The sequence below is a fragment of the Necator americanus genome, chromosome II, assembly GCF_031761385.1.
Source record: "Necator americanus strain Aroian chromosome II, whole genome shotgun sequence".
Classification (NCBI taxonomy): Eukaryota; Metazoa; Nematoda; class Chromadorea; order Rhabditida; family Ancylostomatidae; genus Necator; species Necator americanus.
The window spans coordinates 38,307,962-38,323,444 of record NC_087372.1 but is presented as its reverse complement, the minus strand read 5'-3'; the positions used below and the strand labels follow the sequence as shown (position 1 = coordinate 38,323,444).

The 15,483-nt window shown below is 38.1% G+C and overlaps 1 protein-coding gene across 1 annotated transcript; it reads right to left on the bottom strand.

Moving 5' to 3' along the window:
• Positions 1-1,691: 1,691 nt before the first annotated feature.
• On the bottom strand, positions 1,692-13,545 carry RB195_020739 (uncharacterized protein; the record flags this gene model as incomplete). Its single annotated transcript, XM_013441236.2, has 15 exons — positions 1,692-2,169; positions 2,232-2,317; positions 3,106-3,212; positions 3,279-3,402; positions 3,463-3,544; positions 5,568-5,727; positions 6,711-6,852; positions 6,942-7,156; positions 7,249-7,318; positions 7,403-7,611; positions 8,082-8,276; positions 9,938-10,072; positions 10,591-10,695; positions 10,799-10,894; positions 13,482-13,545. 15 exons carry the CDS (start codon positions 13,543-13,545, stop codon positions 1,692-1,694), a joined length of 2,268 nt encoding a protein of 755 aa, XP_013296690.2.
• Between the last annotated feature and the right edge of the window lie 1,938 nt (positions 13,546-15,483).

Here is a 15,483-nt window from a genome sequence, read left to right as displayed (position 1 = left end):
TTTCCTTGAAAGAGGAGTACATGAGGAAACCAGAGAATTACCACCGGAGTCCTCTTGTTATGCGTATTTGAATATCGTATTTACGTGAAATCCAGCAGCTCTTGAGCCTCATCGGTAGGGGGCTTAAATTCATCACCTGAATCCTTTAAATTCCTGAGTGATCATCGCTGACGTAATATCTTTCCAGTTGAAGTGTTCAGAGATTTCTGAAGCGGATGAAAAAATAGGGGTGGGGGACAATGCCATCAAAGAACTGAGTACAGAGTTCGTTTTCCTCCGTGATCATTAGCAACAACTACCTCACTGGTAGCTATGTAGCTAACGGAAAATTCTAAAATCTCTCGGATACAGTTCGATGAGAGATATATGGTAATTTTTTTCCTTTTATGAAATACTTATCGTTTAAGGAAATTTCAGAGGCATCATTCAACTGTCAGCCTGAAAATGAGGAGTTGGGACGTAAAATCTTGCTTTGTCGCAAATGTGCAGACTTGATAAGTCATGCTTGGTAAGTTCCAACAAAAATATTTGTAACAAAATATTCAATATTTGAATGTAGAAATTAAAAATACAAATAAAATACGAATAATAATACTAATAAAATAATAATAAGTAGTGCTAATTATAATAATAATAAATAAATAAATAAATAATTTGCTGTTAGTCCCAGAAATGAATTTAGAGCAATGGATTTTGATGGTTGATGATGGAAGCAAAGAGAAAAAAAACACAAAAACCACAGCAGCGAAGAAAACGGCATTTAAGGGATTTTCTCATCGAAATATGAGGTATAGAGGGATCCGGTAGACTCTAAAAAGAATGTAATCGCAGGTTCGTTGACGAATTTTGTAGGAACGAATTTAAAATAATATTAAATAATAAATATATTAATAATATTAATAAGATGTGGTTTCTTCTTGTTTTTCTTTTTCCCCGTTTACCTTGTACAAGCGTATAGTCCTGGAAATCTTAGCTTGCAAAGCTGGAATTATAAATCTCTTCGAATTTGAGTTTAGGTAAGTAAGTTAAAGTTTATCCTTTCAGTAAATTATTAAATAACCAGTACAGTTATTAAATCTTTATTAAATCTATTGTTTAGCACCCTTTATTTTTTCTAAAATCTTTATCCTCTCAGAAATAGCAGTTAATTCCCAAGAATCTCGGGATTTCATTCAACAACTCGCCTCCTCGTAAATTCAGACACGTTTAAAGTTTTTAGGTCTTTGGTTCTAAAATAACAAATTGTCGCAAATTTTTCTTCTTTTCCAGTAGTTCTACTCTTTAAAATTTGGACAAATCGGAGCAAATCAACCCAAAAAAAAAGAATTTTATCAACCATCCAGCTATTTTTGCGGATAGGATACCGTATAATATGGGAAGTGTTTATAGGAAGGAAACGTTTATGGATCCCTTCATTCCCTGTAAAAAAAACTCTAAACTGATTTTCTTCAGGTTCATGAACAATTTTTGCTTTTAGTGTTTTCTGACAGGCTTTGAACCTGGAAGAAAATGAAAGCTAGAGTTTACTTATCCCCTCTGGAAAAGTCCAACATCTCATGATCATGTTTTTTTTTCATATCATTTATTGGAGCTTCTTACAAATACGTATAATATTAATGACAACCATTGTTAGATAACAATGGTTGAATAATGACAGTATCTTCTCTAATATCAATCGGAATAAGAATTGATTAAGGATCGCTCCTAAGTGGTGTTGTTGTCGGTGTTTTAAAAATTCTTTCACTTTGTGACACTGATTGACTTCGTTCTTTTGCCGCTCTGTGAAATCGTGGTGTAAGTGCTAAATGAAGAGCATTCGCTGCATATGATAAGCCCATAGTTGGACGAATTTTTTGCGGTGATTTTGTATTATCATGCGGTTTTTTCTTCTTGATTGCTGGTGAATTTGGAGCAGTATTGAGTTCTTTGTTCTCCTTTGTTGGTGGTGTTTCAGATGTTTTAACAGGTTCTGATGGCTTTGAATTCCTTAAATTACGTCCACCTTCTTCACGTAATTCTCCCGTTTCCAATTGTGTATCCATTTCATTTTGGTAATCCTTCAATAGGACATTATGTTGATTATCCTTAAAATCCGACTTTGATGGTGGATTAGTGGCATCCAATCCGACTAGAATTTCATCACAAAGTCTATCGATGATATCGAGATTACTGCAAATGAATCCATAGTTTTTTTTTACAATAATGAATACAGATAAGTTTATTCAACTTACATTACTCTTAAGTAGTATTTTCCATAAAGTCTTGGCTCACATTTCAACTCCTCTGCATTATACCCGGTTCTCCAATCGGGAATAAGCTTAAAGTAAGACCTGAGTTGAAATCAAGTATGAGAGATTTTAGACGAAAAAATCCAACGCCTATACTGTTTTAATACAGCTCTGGCAACTATTGATTTAATATTTAATACGGCTACTTAATACAGCTATTTACTACTTACTACTACTATTTACTTTAATACAGCTATTTAATACAGCTCTGGCAACTAGAGATAATTTAGCGATTTAGTATGTTTTATTATTAGTGAAATCCCTTATTTTCTTTCAACAGAAAGCTATGAGAATATGGGTGAAAAATCGGTGCAGATTTTTGTTGAAATCAAAAATGGTGATCTTAAACCTGTGCATCAATTTCTAAACGAACGAAACTGAGTCGTGGATTTTTTTTTTCGCACAGCAAGATGCGAGCAGAAGTGGTTGAAGTTGAATTGAACATTTTATCTGCTTTTAAATGTTGGATTTTTTACGGAACTGTACATTTCACGATTTTCATAAGATTTTTAGAATTACTTCCTGGCTGGGCTCCCTCCTCTGCCGATATTACGATAGAACGATTTGATTAAAGCCTAATTTTCTAGATACAAATCTTTGAATCCCTTGAGAATCTCATTTTTTCAACATTTTTAATATTTAATGACTGAAGATGTACATTTTTGAAAAAAAAAGTGTTGTGTTCGAAGACGTTGAGAGTTTTCCTCTGCTTAGACCCAGATAGCTCATCGTGAAAAAAACACCTCTTTTTGAGGTTTTGTGTTATGTTAGAACTTTCAGATCCAGAATTTTTTCTTTGCATTGTTATAAAACGTACCCCACGTTGTTCATCCGTCATAGCGCCTACACTTGAGGCCCAACTAAGAACAAATTTGAGAAGATATAGGAAATGATGTGATGTGAGAAATCCTGGGCTCAAAAGAACTGAAATGAATTCACTTGTATTTTTTTTTTGTTTCTGCAAAATTAGGGTTTTGTTACATAACTCACTTATACAAGCTTCTAATATCGAGGATAAACGAGCTGATGTTGCTCGACCCACTACTGACTTTACTACTAGATTCAACATCCAAAAAAGTTCACAAGATGCATCTGTGGATTTTCCAATGACAATCTGCAATTGATTACCCTAAGTTTTCAATTTTTATGTGTCGCGAAGAATTAAAATTCTCACAGTTGGGATTTTTGTATCTGAGGAAATTGATAGGAGAAATTTTTGAAGTGTTTTTAAGTCTTTCGGAAAACCGTCCTCAGGCCTGAAAAATTCATTTCAGATTAAGTTATTCAGTTAGAGAAACACGGTCTCCAAAGATTCACTTAAAAATAGAGTAAATGTTGGAAAAATATTTTATGTCCAGCTTTATTTGCTTTATTTTTTGGAGCTGCAGCTGTGAAGGTGGGGGCTGAGTTGTGGATTTGAGCTGATTATTATCGTCAACTCTCTGTAACCACTTCTTCACTCGCAACAATCCTCTTCACACTTATAGTATGATTGATAATGAGAATAACAAAATAATATTTTAAAAAATTAAATAATAATAATGACAATAATGTGATCACGTATCAGCAACCTATGTATTGATTTTATTTGAATAGACTGCTATCCCCTTTGATTACTCGCTGCTCGGTCGCTAACGCAGCGCATGTACGAGGAAGAAGAAAAGAACGCGTTATAAGGTGCCTCGTAGGAAAATTCGTGCGGGAAGGCCGTTTTTCACCCCGTTTATCCAAGACGATTAGGAGAGAGTGAGCGTAATCACTCTTATTTTTTGTAGTCTACCCTGAATTTTACAGGAAAGATCCCAACGTCGTTAGTTTCGTGGTATCCAAGCATTCCCTTACCATCCATTATAGAGTATGGGTCGTTGCGAGGAAGAACCCGTTATAAGGTGCGTCGTAGGAAATATCGTTCGGGAACGCCGTTTCTCACCGTGTTTTTCAAGACGATAGGGATGGATCACACTTATTCTTGGTTACCCATCTTTTACGGAAAGATCCCAACGCCGTTAATTTCGTGGTATGTAAACATTCTCTTACCATCCACTGTAGAGTATGGGTTGTTACGAGGAAGAACCCGTTAAAGGTGCGTCGTAGGAAATATCGTTCGGGAACGCCGTTTCACCGTGTTTTCAAGACGATAAGGGGATTGAGCGTGATCACACTATTCTTGTTACCCATCTTTTACTGGAAAGATCCCAACGCCGTTAATTTCGTGGTATGTAAACATTCTCTTACCATCCACTGTAGAGTATGGGTTGTTACGAGGAAGAACTTAAAGGCGTCGTAGGAAATATCGTTCGGGAACGCCGCTTACCGTTTTTCAAGACGATAAGGGAGATGAGCTATCACCTTTTCTTTTAACCTCTTTTCTGGAAACCTTATTTGGTTAAACATTCCACTGTGGTTACGAAAACCGTTAAGGTGCTAGGAAATATCGTTCAACCCGTTTTTTTCAAGAGATAAGGGATTGAGCGTGATCCACTATCTTTAGTTTCCTTTTACTGGAAAGATCCCAACGCCGTTAATTTGTGGTATAAACATTCTCACCATACTGAGAGTATTTTTAGAGGAAGAACCCGTTAAAGGTGCGTGTAGGAAATATCGTTCGGGAACGCCGTTTCACCGTGTAAACGATAAATGAGGGACACACTTATTCTTTTAGTTTACCCTATCTTTACGGAAGATCCCAACGCCGTTAATTTCGGGTATGTAAACATACCATCCACTTAGTTTGGAAGAACCCGTTATAAGTCGTGTAGGAAATATGTCGGGAACGCCGTTTACCGGTTTTTCAAGACAAGGGGTACGTGATACTATCTTTTTCCTACTTTTACGGAAGATCCAACCCGTATTACCCTTCCATCCATGTAATATGGGTTGTTACGAGGAAGAACCCGTTATAAGGTGCGTCGTAGGAAATATCGTTCGGGAACGCCGTTTCTTACCGTGTTTTTCAAGACGATAAGGGGAGATTGAGCGTGATCACACTTATTCTTTGTAGTTTACCCTATCTTTTACTGGAAAGATCCCAACGCCGTTAATTTCGTGGTATGTAAACATTCTCTTACCATCCACTGTAGAGTATGGGTTGTTACGAGGAAGAACCCGTTATAAGGTGCGTCGTAGGAAATATCGTTCGGGAACGCCGTTTCTTACCGTGTTTTTCAAGACGATAAGGGGAGATTGAGCGTGATCACACTTATTCTTTGTAGTTTACCCTATCTTTTACTGGAAAGATCCCAACGCCGTTAATTTCGTGGTATGTAAACATTCTCTTACCATCCATTATAGAGTATTGGTCGTGTCGTGAACGTTTGTGTGATTAAGTTCGAGTTGTGACTTCTAAATTTCTTCTTGATAAGCAGTTGAAATTCCAGAACATTCGTTGTTACAATAAATGCATCCTTGCCCTCGATATGTAGTTCAACATCGTCGTGTCCTGTAAAGATTATACGTTTTTTTTAGACAGCACTCGTGAACAGCAACATATTTCATAGCAAACGCAAATGAAAATTTATTAGAAGCTTCTATATATGAGAAAAATCCTCTAAATTACTCATGTTTCCAGCACTGAGGTTCTTTTTTTTCTTATACTTCAGAAAAAAGGAGTAGAGACAATCGCGCTATAAATTGTTGCGATTATTTAGGGCAACTACAAGCAGATCAAAATTATTCTTCTCGGAAAAAGTGCATTCTTAGGATAGTTGGGACAACAATGGTTGCTGGTTTGAAGGCATCACCCCATGGATCTGGAGTGGTATGGATTTTCGTTGGAGTGTACCTATATCGAGTCGTAGATTATGAATACAGGGATGGTTCCGTTCATCTTTCTTGCATCATTGTAAATAGACGACTTCGGAATGTGGTTCCTTACGACGTACTCTATTGCAATGCACCACTCATGCGCCCCACCCCCGCTTGCGACTCGTGGAAAACCCACTCGGACGAATCGTAGGCGGGGGCGGGGCGCGAAGGTGGCGCATTGCTATAGAGGACATCGCAAAGGAACCTCAGTCCGAAGCTGTCCACAGGAAAAGATGAGCAGAACCACCCCTGTATTCATAAACTGCGAACAGATATAGGTATACTCCAACGAAAATCTTCGTAGAAGGGCTAGTAGGGACACTTTAAGGATAGGTAAGCACAACCGTACATGGTCACTGAATCGTATGGAAAGTAAGGCTCAAGGATAGGTAGAAGAGTCATTCAGAATTCGGATTCGCATATGATCCTCTTATTGTACTCTTCTATGAGTGGCTCTAGCGTATAAAAAATCGTAAGAGCACCATTTTAAGAGCTATGGTTGCGACACAATTTTGTGTAAGCTTTGTAAAGCTACATCATGTTATTCTCATAAATTTGAATAAGTAAAACCCAAAAAATAAATAAAATAAAAATGAAATAAAAAATACTACGACTTACTTTTTAATGTCCTCGTCTCACCACTTGTTGTTGGTATCTCTCTACGTAAAATTTTCCCTTGGTCATCACCAATAAAAACTTTATGGTACGCTGACATTAGATCACCGCTCCATGCCAAATTGTGATCTTCGTCATCATTTCGCTGAAAGCGTATAGGAATTCGCTGGGTATTTTCAGGAAAATTGAATTTTTACCCTCAGAAAAATTGAAAAAAATCACTCGATCACTCACAGTCCATATTTCAAAAGCATCTTCTTGATCTTCAGACAGATTAATATGTGCTTTCTTTTCAGCAACTGGATCTTTCAACGCTGTTCTTTGTTCCGGAAGTTTCGCCAATTTTGGTTTTCCTCTTTTTAGTTTCATTTTAATGTTCATCTTCCTTAGTTGCGCTTCAGCTTTGCGCATATCCGGTGTTTTCTTCGGTTTTCTATGGTATGTAGGGTCTGAAGGAACGTATTTTTTATTCAATAGTTTTGTTTAGCATGAAATCTTCAGGATTTAGCAAAGTATAAGGAAATAACGGCTGGAGTCGAACCTTTATGTGGGTGGTTAATAACACTATCACAATAGTGTTTCCAGTCTGATATACTCAAACTAAACACTTCCTGAAATGTTACAGCGTAAAACCATGGATATTTAGTAGGAATTTCTATATATTTAGTAGCTAAAAAAATTTACTAAATTCTTACATTCACATATTTTTGAAGACGTCCTTTTTGCTGCTCGTCAAGCTCTATTTCTTCGGAGATAGTCAATGATTGTGAAATTAGTTTTAATACATGATGATTATAAAGACGCCTCAGAATGGATGTTATTACCACAAGAACGGTAATAAGAAACAAAACAAGTACACACGACATAGCGAGAGTTCGTGAGATATAGATTAAAGAATCTCCTACTTAAAAAAATAATTTTAAATTTTCGAATTCACAACATGTTTAGTATTATTAATTATTAAAGGCATCCACCCCACGAACCTAGGGTGGTGCGGGTTTCAGGCGAGTTACGCTTATGCGGGGTCGTTGATTATGGTGAGAAGCGTGATTCCCTCCATTTCTTCCTGATTGCCGTAAAAAACGACTCGGAAGATGCGATTTCGAACGTTCCGGGGCGCTATTTTTTTCACAACGGGTTCGATTGAAGCGCGTCAGCCCTACGCTCACGCCGCATCTTCCTGGCCGTTTTTTTACGGTGATTAGGAAGGAGTGGACGGAATCACCCTCCTCCCCATAATCCACGACCCAGTATAGACATAACGCACCTGAAACCCGCACCATCTCAGATTCGTGAGGTGATGCCTTTAAGTAATAGTGTTAGTAATGTAAATTAAAATGTTCAAAGTAGGGAGGAAAAAACTAGGCAACTCACACATTTGTATCTCCTCCTCGTCTATATCTAGATACAAAGGATGGAGAATAAGCTGCATCCAGTTCTCCGTGAATGAGGTAAGATCAGGATTATCTTCCATAACTACTACTATTCTATTCGAACTGGCTAATGATACTAATGATTCACAATCAAACGAGATTAGTCCTGTATTATTCACAATTTGTAGTGCAGGTTCTGAAAAACGTTCAACGCTTATAACGAACGCGATAATGCTTAATTAGCTCTATAGTTGCTTTTCTTGTCTTATAGTAACGTTTGTCTGTCGATGATTCATGATTTAACTTGAGTTAAAGGCATCACCCCACGAATCTGAGGTGGTGCAGATTTCAGGTGGAATATTCGTATACGGCATGGTAGATTATGCAGAGGGGTGTGGTTCCGTCCATTTCTTCCTGATTGCTGTAAAAAACGGCCCGGAAGATGCGGCACCACACAAGGCTGGCGCGCTCCAGTCGAACTCCTTGTAGCAAATAGTGCACCAGAACGCCTGAAGCCGTATCTTCCGGGACTGTTTTTTACGGCAACTAGGAAGAAATGGAAGGAATCACCCCCTCTCCATAGTCTCCCATCCCGTATGCGAATACTCCACCTGAAACCCGCACCACCTCAGATTCGTGAAGTGATGCCTTTAACGCTGTGTGGCGGCCGAATTTGTAGTTCTTAGGCTCGCAGCTGCAAAAAATAATTCATTTGGACAAAGATGTTTACAGGCCAATCGAGTGTTTCTTTCTGTTAGCATGTGTAGGACATAACATAACAGTCTACTCCGCCCTCAATGTACCGTATAAATAGCCGCAGAAAGTTCATTGTGCCATTTTTCTTGCTCTTCATGTTGTTTACCCTTTGCTCGCTCTTCTTTGCTTTCATGTATTACTTGCCATTGTTATAGTTACTGTTATATGGTTTAATTACCCAAAGTTTGAGGGAGTACCGAATAAAGTTGCTAAGTTGTATCCTGCGTGGCACATAGAGCGACACTGTCAACTACCGAAGCCCAATACAAGTTAATCAGTACAACGCTGTTGTAGCGCCATTCTCTAGTTCGTAGCGGTCTATCATTTTGCTTTTATCATTATCTATTTATTAATTTTTCATATTTACTTTTTTCTTTTCTATTTACCTCTATTTTTTAAGTTTATTATGATGTTTTTTCTTCTCGTCCAGGTTAGTGAATACTTTCGTGGTCTCAGCGCTAAAGAATGAATCCGAAAATCCTCTATCTGAGTGGTCATCACGCAGGTGTTTGCTGTCCCCATTAACACTTTTATCCTCTTTTCTTATCCCGAGCGCACCTTATTCGTCAATAAAATTTCAAAAATTTGCCGTCGACTGTACTATTTTTGTTTTTCTGTAAATTATAGACGATCTCCGTAACATAAGGGCAAAATTTTATCCTTTGCACTTCATTTTACCGTACGTGCGACATTGAAAATATGCGTTTCTAAATCTTTAAAATACAGTTATTGCAATACTATTTATTTTAATAATCAAATATTTAATAATTATTAAACTAAATACTATTGCAATAACTGTATTTTCTGCTTTGTAAAGTACTTGACTTAGGATTAGGATAGTATTTGAAACAAAAAAGTGCTGGAGTTCCATGTTCCTGACTAGATTCGTGTGCAAGTGTTTCATCTTTCTCCAGGCTTTGACGCTTCAACAAGCTTTTAAACCTATGCTATGAATTATTCTTAGTGGATTACGTTAAATTCGAAAGAACCACTAAATGACTCTTCAGGAATTCTACTGGGGATTTCTTTCGACCTCAAATGCGAATGCTAAGATCGTACGGTAGTTCGATGATAGTTTTTTTTTGTAGAAAATGAACGTACCTCTGAGTTCCCAATTACCTATGGATTGTAATTGTGAAAAGAAATCAAGACTGCCGAGAGTTTCCGTGTTTTTTATTTGCAATGAGCCATCTATATGCAAAATGCTGCGAAATGCATCGAACATTTTTCGACGTGCTGAAATAAGAGTAGAAATTAGTGTTGACATAGTCGATGTATGGGCGGGTGTGGCACAGTCGGTTAGAGGTCCGTTGTAGCCACACGGTCGAAAGTTCGGAACCGTCCTAGTGTAAACTTTCAACCCTCCGGGGTTGATAAATTGGCACCAGACTTGCCCGGGAGGATAAAGACACTGGCTTGACACATCAGGCTAGCCCCCGTAAGTCATTCTGTAGGCCAGTTACACGTTCGTAAACTTCAAGCGATTCTGAATTGAAGTGAACGTGGTGGCGCATCCCAAGCGGATTGATACACCAGTTGCTTTATCCTTTTTTTTATCTTTTCTGACCGTATGCATTGATTCTCAAATATTCATTTTTTGCATTGTTCCCCAGTTCTAAGACGTTTCGAAAAATGGAAAAAAAGTAGAAAATCAAATGGTTGATAAAGAAATTTTGGTAGTTTGAGTTTTCAGCTGTTTGTTCGATGGGCTCTAACTATTTTAGGGTCATCAGAATTTCTACTTTTAAACAAACCTCTTATATCCTTAATTATAAGCGAACCCAATACCCGTGTGCATTTTTTCTTAATAATTTCATTTTTAATATAATTCTTCGTGACCACGCCTCCATTACATTCTCCTACAATAACTAATTTTATTTTTATGAGTAACCAATGAAAATTAAGTCAGATATGTAATTGAGAACAAAGTGCAAATCAAAATATGGAATTTACGCTTTATACCTTCGCGGTAAGATTGAATAGTAGTTTGTAATTTATTTTTACGTGGCAGGCTTCTTGCATGAGTAATGTACACTGTCATACTTCTTGTGGTGTTTCCTAGAAAATGTCGAATATCCTATCTTGAACAAAGTTTTGGTTAAAGAATCCCCAACCGCTACCATCCTTTTACATTTTTCAAAAGTGTTAATAGACCTAAAGGCAGCGCATCATAAAATGGACGATGTTGGGATCTCTCCATGAATAGATAGACGTAGGAGGAGATAGCAGTTCACGAGTATAAGTGTGATCACTTTAGTGATCCAGAAAACTGGACGCGTGAAACAGTTTTGCATGACTCCGTATGGGCAACGGCGCAAACTGCTACCGATGGTAGAACGATGGGATTCCCCTTCTCACCTACGGGTAAAATGGCCCGCAAGATGGGCGTGTGCACACAGCTGGCGCGCTCCAGTCGAACTCGTTGTAGAAAATAGCGCCCCGGAACGGTCGAGGTGGCATCTTCCGGGCCGTTTTTTACGACAATTAGGAAGAAATGGACGGAATCACCATTCTCTCCATAATCTACGATCCCGTATACAAATATTCCACCTGAATTCCGTATCACCTCAGATTCGTGGGGTGATGCCTTTAAGAGACGGGACAACACATATACAAGGGGCGGTGGGAGAGGTGGTGAAAAACCTCTGCATTGCTCTGCATTAGTGACAAAATTGTCAACCTCGTGATAAGTTGCTTTTAAAGGCAGCTAACAACAAAATTGACGATGTTGTGACCTCTTCACAAAAAGATAGGATTAGGGTGTACATCAGGAGTATGAACGCTCAAATCTCTAAGGGTAATTTCGGCAACGAAATCACCAACTATGACCTTGTAAAAGGTGTGGTCTTCTCTGTAATCCCTTTTCTCTGTGAAAGTTCCCCATGGAAGGCTTCGACTCTGCCTTCATCGCGAACTGATGTTGGAGCATAAGCGACGAAGATAGTAACAATTGGTGTTGATCCACACCTTCTCTTCCGTGACTTCCGTGAAGGGTCGTAAGGTGTTAGAAAAGTCAATGTTCATTGTCATAGTCGTGTTGACGAGACCACCGACTACACCAACTCCTCTACTGTCGTAGTTTGCTAGGAAAAGTTCTTCTCCACTGTCATATACGGCATTCAGTGGGTGACGGTCGGTCAGCCCAATGACATTGTATTTAATCTTCCTGGCTTGCATCATCAGATTTTCAGTGATCGCTTCCAATGGAAGTGTACGTACGTTGCGTATACATATCTTCATCCTAGTTCTTTTCAGTTTCGACAGCCGAACTCCTGCAATCTCGTGCAATCCTTCCTGGCGCTGTCGTACCGAGCGTTCTTCCGTAGTGAAGAGACTCTTTCCTATTGTTTTGTCCTTCGTCTAATTAGAAAACAAATGTGCAAGTTGCAAACCCCTAAAGTTTTGTGGCAGGGTGTCAAGTCCTCCCGAAATGGACGGATGGAGCTCATTCGTTGGAAGCAGAGTCTGCAGCGTATCTTAAGTTTTCCATCAGATTTCCACACTGCGCCAGTTGTCGTTTTTTAGTGATACTTTGCACTTCAGCCACCATTATTGGTATGAATTTTTTTTTTAATTTGTAGTGCTCCGAGTCTCACAGCGTCAACTACAAAAACTGCGCTAGTGTCAACAATATCGATAAACCAATAAGTGCTCCCACACAAACGTTTCTCGACCAAAGAATTGCAGAGGATACATCACATAGGACAGGTACAAGTGAAGGCCTCTGTGGATCTCGATATCTGCAAGGATAGGTAAGAGCATGTAAGAAGTCTCATCTAAGTATAGAATAAAAATAACCAAAACTTCACTTGATGTTGTTCCTAACCACGTTGTTATCATACTATCATTTCTGCTATCAACTAGTTTGGTCTCTCCGTTGGTGTACAAATGGCATTGCTAGTGTTGCTCATTTTTTGCGTCGTAGTTGTTTGCGTAGCGTGTTCCAATGCACACAAAACAATAACAAGCTTCCATTGCTCCTTCCAATCAATTGATTGCAGGACTTTGGCCTGACCTGCGAGACAAAGAGGTATTGTAAGTCAACCCCTGCACAGGAGAGACAGAGAGTCCGTCCTTTGAATCCATCTACAGAAGGCACTCCTGGTCCACGGTTAGCCCCCTGTCCGCCTCCTGGGCACACACCGCTGCCTATGATTAACTAACCGCCTATGATTTCTCTGCTGCGGGACTAACATGGGTACGCGCTATGGTCATTTCGATTCCTATTCCCACTCCGTAATGTATGATCAGTTCCTAAGAAAGATGGTATTGGCATCGCTAATTTCGGTCATGAGCTGGTGTAGTGTAACGGTTAGAGGTTCCGCTTCCTGCACGGTCGATCGGAGGTTCCGCCTCACCAAGCCTTTCATCCCTCCGAGGTCGATAAATTGCTACCAGACTTGTCTGGGAGGATAAAAGCACCGACTTGACACAGTGAGTCACCGTATGGCCAGTTACACTTTCGTGAACCTCAAGCGATTCTGAATTGAAGTGAACGTGGTGGCGACGAAGGTCCCAAGTGGATTGATTAATGCCAGAAACTTTATCCTTTATCCTTTTAATGTTGGTCATCGGTGGCATCAACAACGGCGGAGGGTGTTGTCACCATTACATGTCCTAAATTGCTGAGAACAGAAGAACTAACCAGGTGCTTCCACTAGAGCGGTGAACAACATGATAAGTAGGAACACGCAACCAACAGAGCGCATGTCATGGAAGCCCAAATATACAGAATGAACCTCTCCTAACTTAACAATCAAAGCGTATCCACGACCGTGTTGTTTGTTTTGAGGATTAGATTTTCGCAAAACAAAATACGCAAACTTATCGGAGGATTCAAAACAGAATAAGATAATATCTTTGGGGAACCATAAATAGTTAATCCTGAGTTGACAAACAAAAGTGTTTTCCCGTGTTTTTTTTTTTTGTTAAAAGAAATAGGATGTTTCTTCATGAATTTTGCTTTCGGTCTTTTAAAAAGTGTACTCCTTCCTATAGATCTATTGGATTCTACATTTTTCTTATACACATACGTATATGCAATAAATCAAGTTTCGAGTAAAAATTTTAGAATTTAAAAATGCAATCAAACTCAACTGAATTATATGTTTAATTAATAATTTGAAAGCTAAGCTGAATTATATCAAAGTATTTTTGATTGACATTTTCATTCAGTTCATTTGCATAAGTCATTAGTAGCATGCTTAAATTATCGCAAAAAAAAGAAAAAAAACCAGTTAAGAAAAATATTCTTCAAAATTTGACAGTTCTTAACTGTATAGGCTTGCATAGTTGGTTCCATGCACAATTTGTGCACGAATTCGTACAACCGAAAATTGTCTTCCAATTATTTATATGTAGTAAATTTGTAAATTAACGTAAATATGTGTTTACATCAACACTTAATCAACTGAAATCTCAAGGCTATTTTACACATTAAAGCCATTCAAGCCTAGTCACCGAGAATGTAGATGTTTATTCGATCAGTCGCAAGAAATTCCCCTCTGCAATCTCATGGAGACTCAGGTCGCCTAGGGAACATGAAAGCAAAAATACTAACAATGCTCTTTATTTGCTCCTGAGTCTATTGGCAACAATAACGGGCAATAGCAAAATCCTTTGCTTTTTCGTTCTGCAGGTTTGATCAAATATATAGCAGCTTATTCCATAAATAATACGGCATTCTTTTTCCATTTTCCTTATAGATAAAATATTAAAAGACGTCCAGTAACACGTATCGTCATCAGAAGACTTAATCTGTACCATTTTCTAATTCCCCTCTGCAATCTCTCAACAGAAGAAATTTAAACTTTTTTTTGTTTTTCACCTTTTCATCGTACTTTGTACTTGTAAACTAGTTTGGTTTTTGAGAGAATACGTGCACCAGGTTTTTTTTTTCAATCCTACATACTGTACATATAAAAATCTAATCAAATGAATAAAGAGATAATTTTCATAAATATATAATAATAAGATAATAAATCCCAACAGAAGTGAAAATCTTTTTGCCCAAACATACCCACTTACCACTTTCTATGAGTAACTACTGTTTACGAAAATATCATCCGATGGTCCTAATGATCTCGTAAATTTTTCTCGAAAGTTGTATGCCGTTAATCAACCCGACAGTGTGCTTCCTTAAAGGTTTCCCGGCTTCTCGTTACGGCTCTAGTATTGTTAATCAGAAATATGTTAGTGTCATCTTGGGAAACATCTTTGTCTTCTCTTATGAAATGTGTAACTCCTCCTTGTGTTTATGAGAATTTGAGAGCTACTCCGAAAAATGAGGTTGTAACCTTTTTTTCGGATTTTATTACTTCTAGCAATAACAATTCTAATAGTTGTAAAAATTCTAATATAATAATTCTGAATATGCTATTTATTCTTCTCGGGATCTCAGAAGAAAAAACGAATCAAGTGCAGTATTAGTCAAGAATAGATGAAATCGGGCTAATTACTGGATTGTAAATCTTCTAAGATATACTATTTTGTAAGCTATTAGGTTCCGGACCTTATATTCTTATCAACATTCCAAAGAATCCACGTTTCTTCTTTTTCTGGAAAATGTTGTATTGTTGTTCTTCCCTCCAAATCTTACCTAAATTCTGCCCTCATACCCGAATTGTTTAGATGTCCAGTAATAGAAG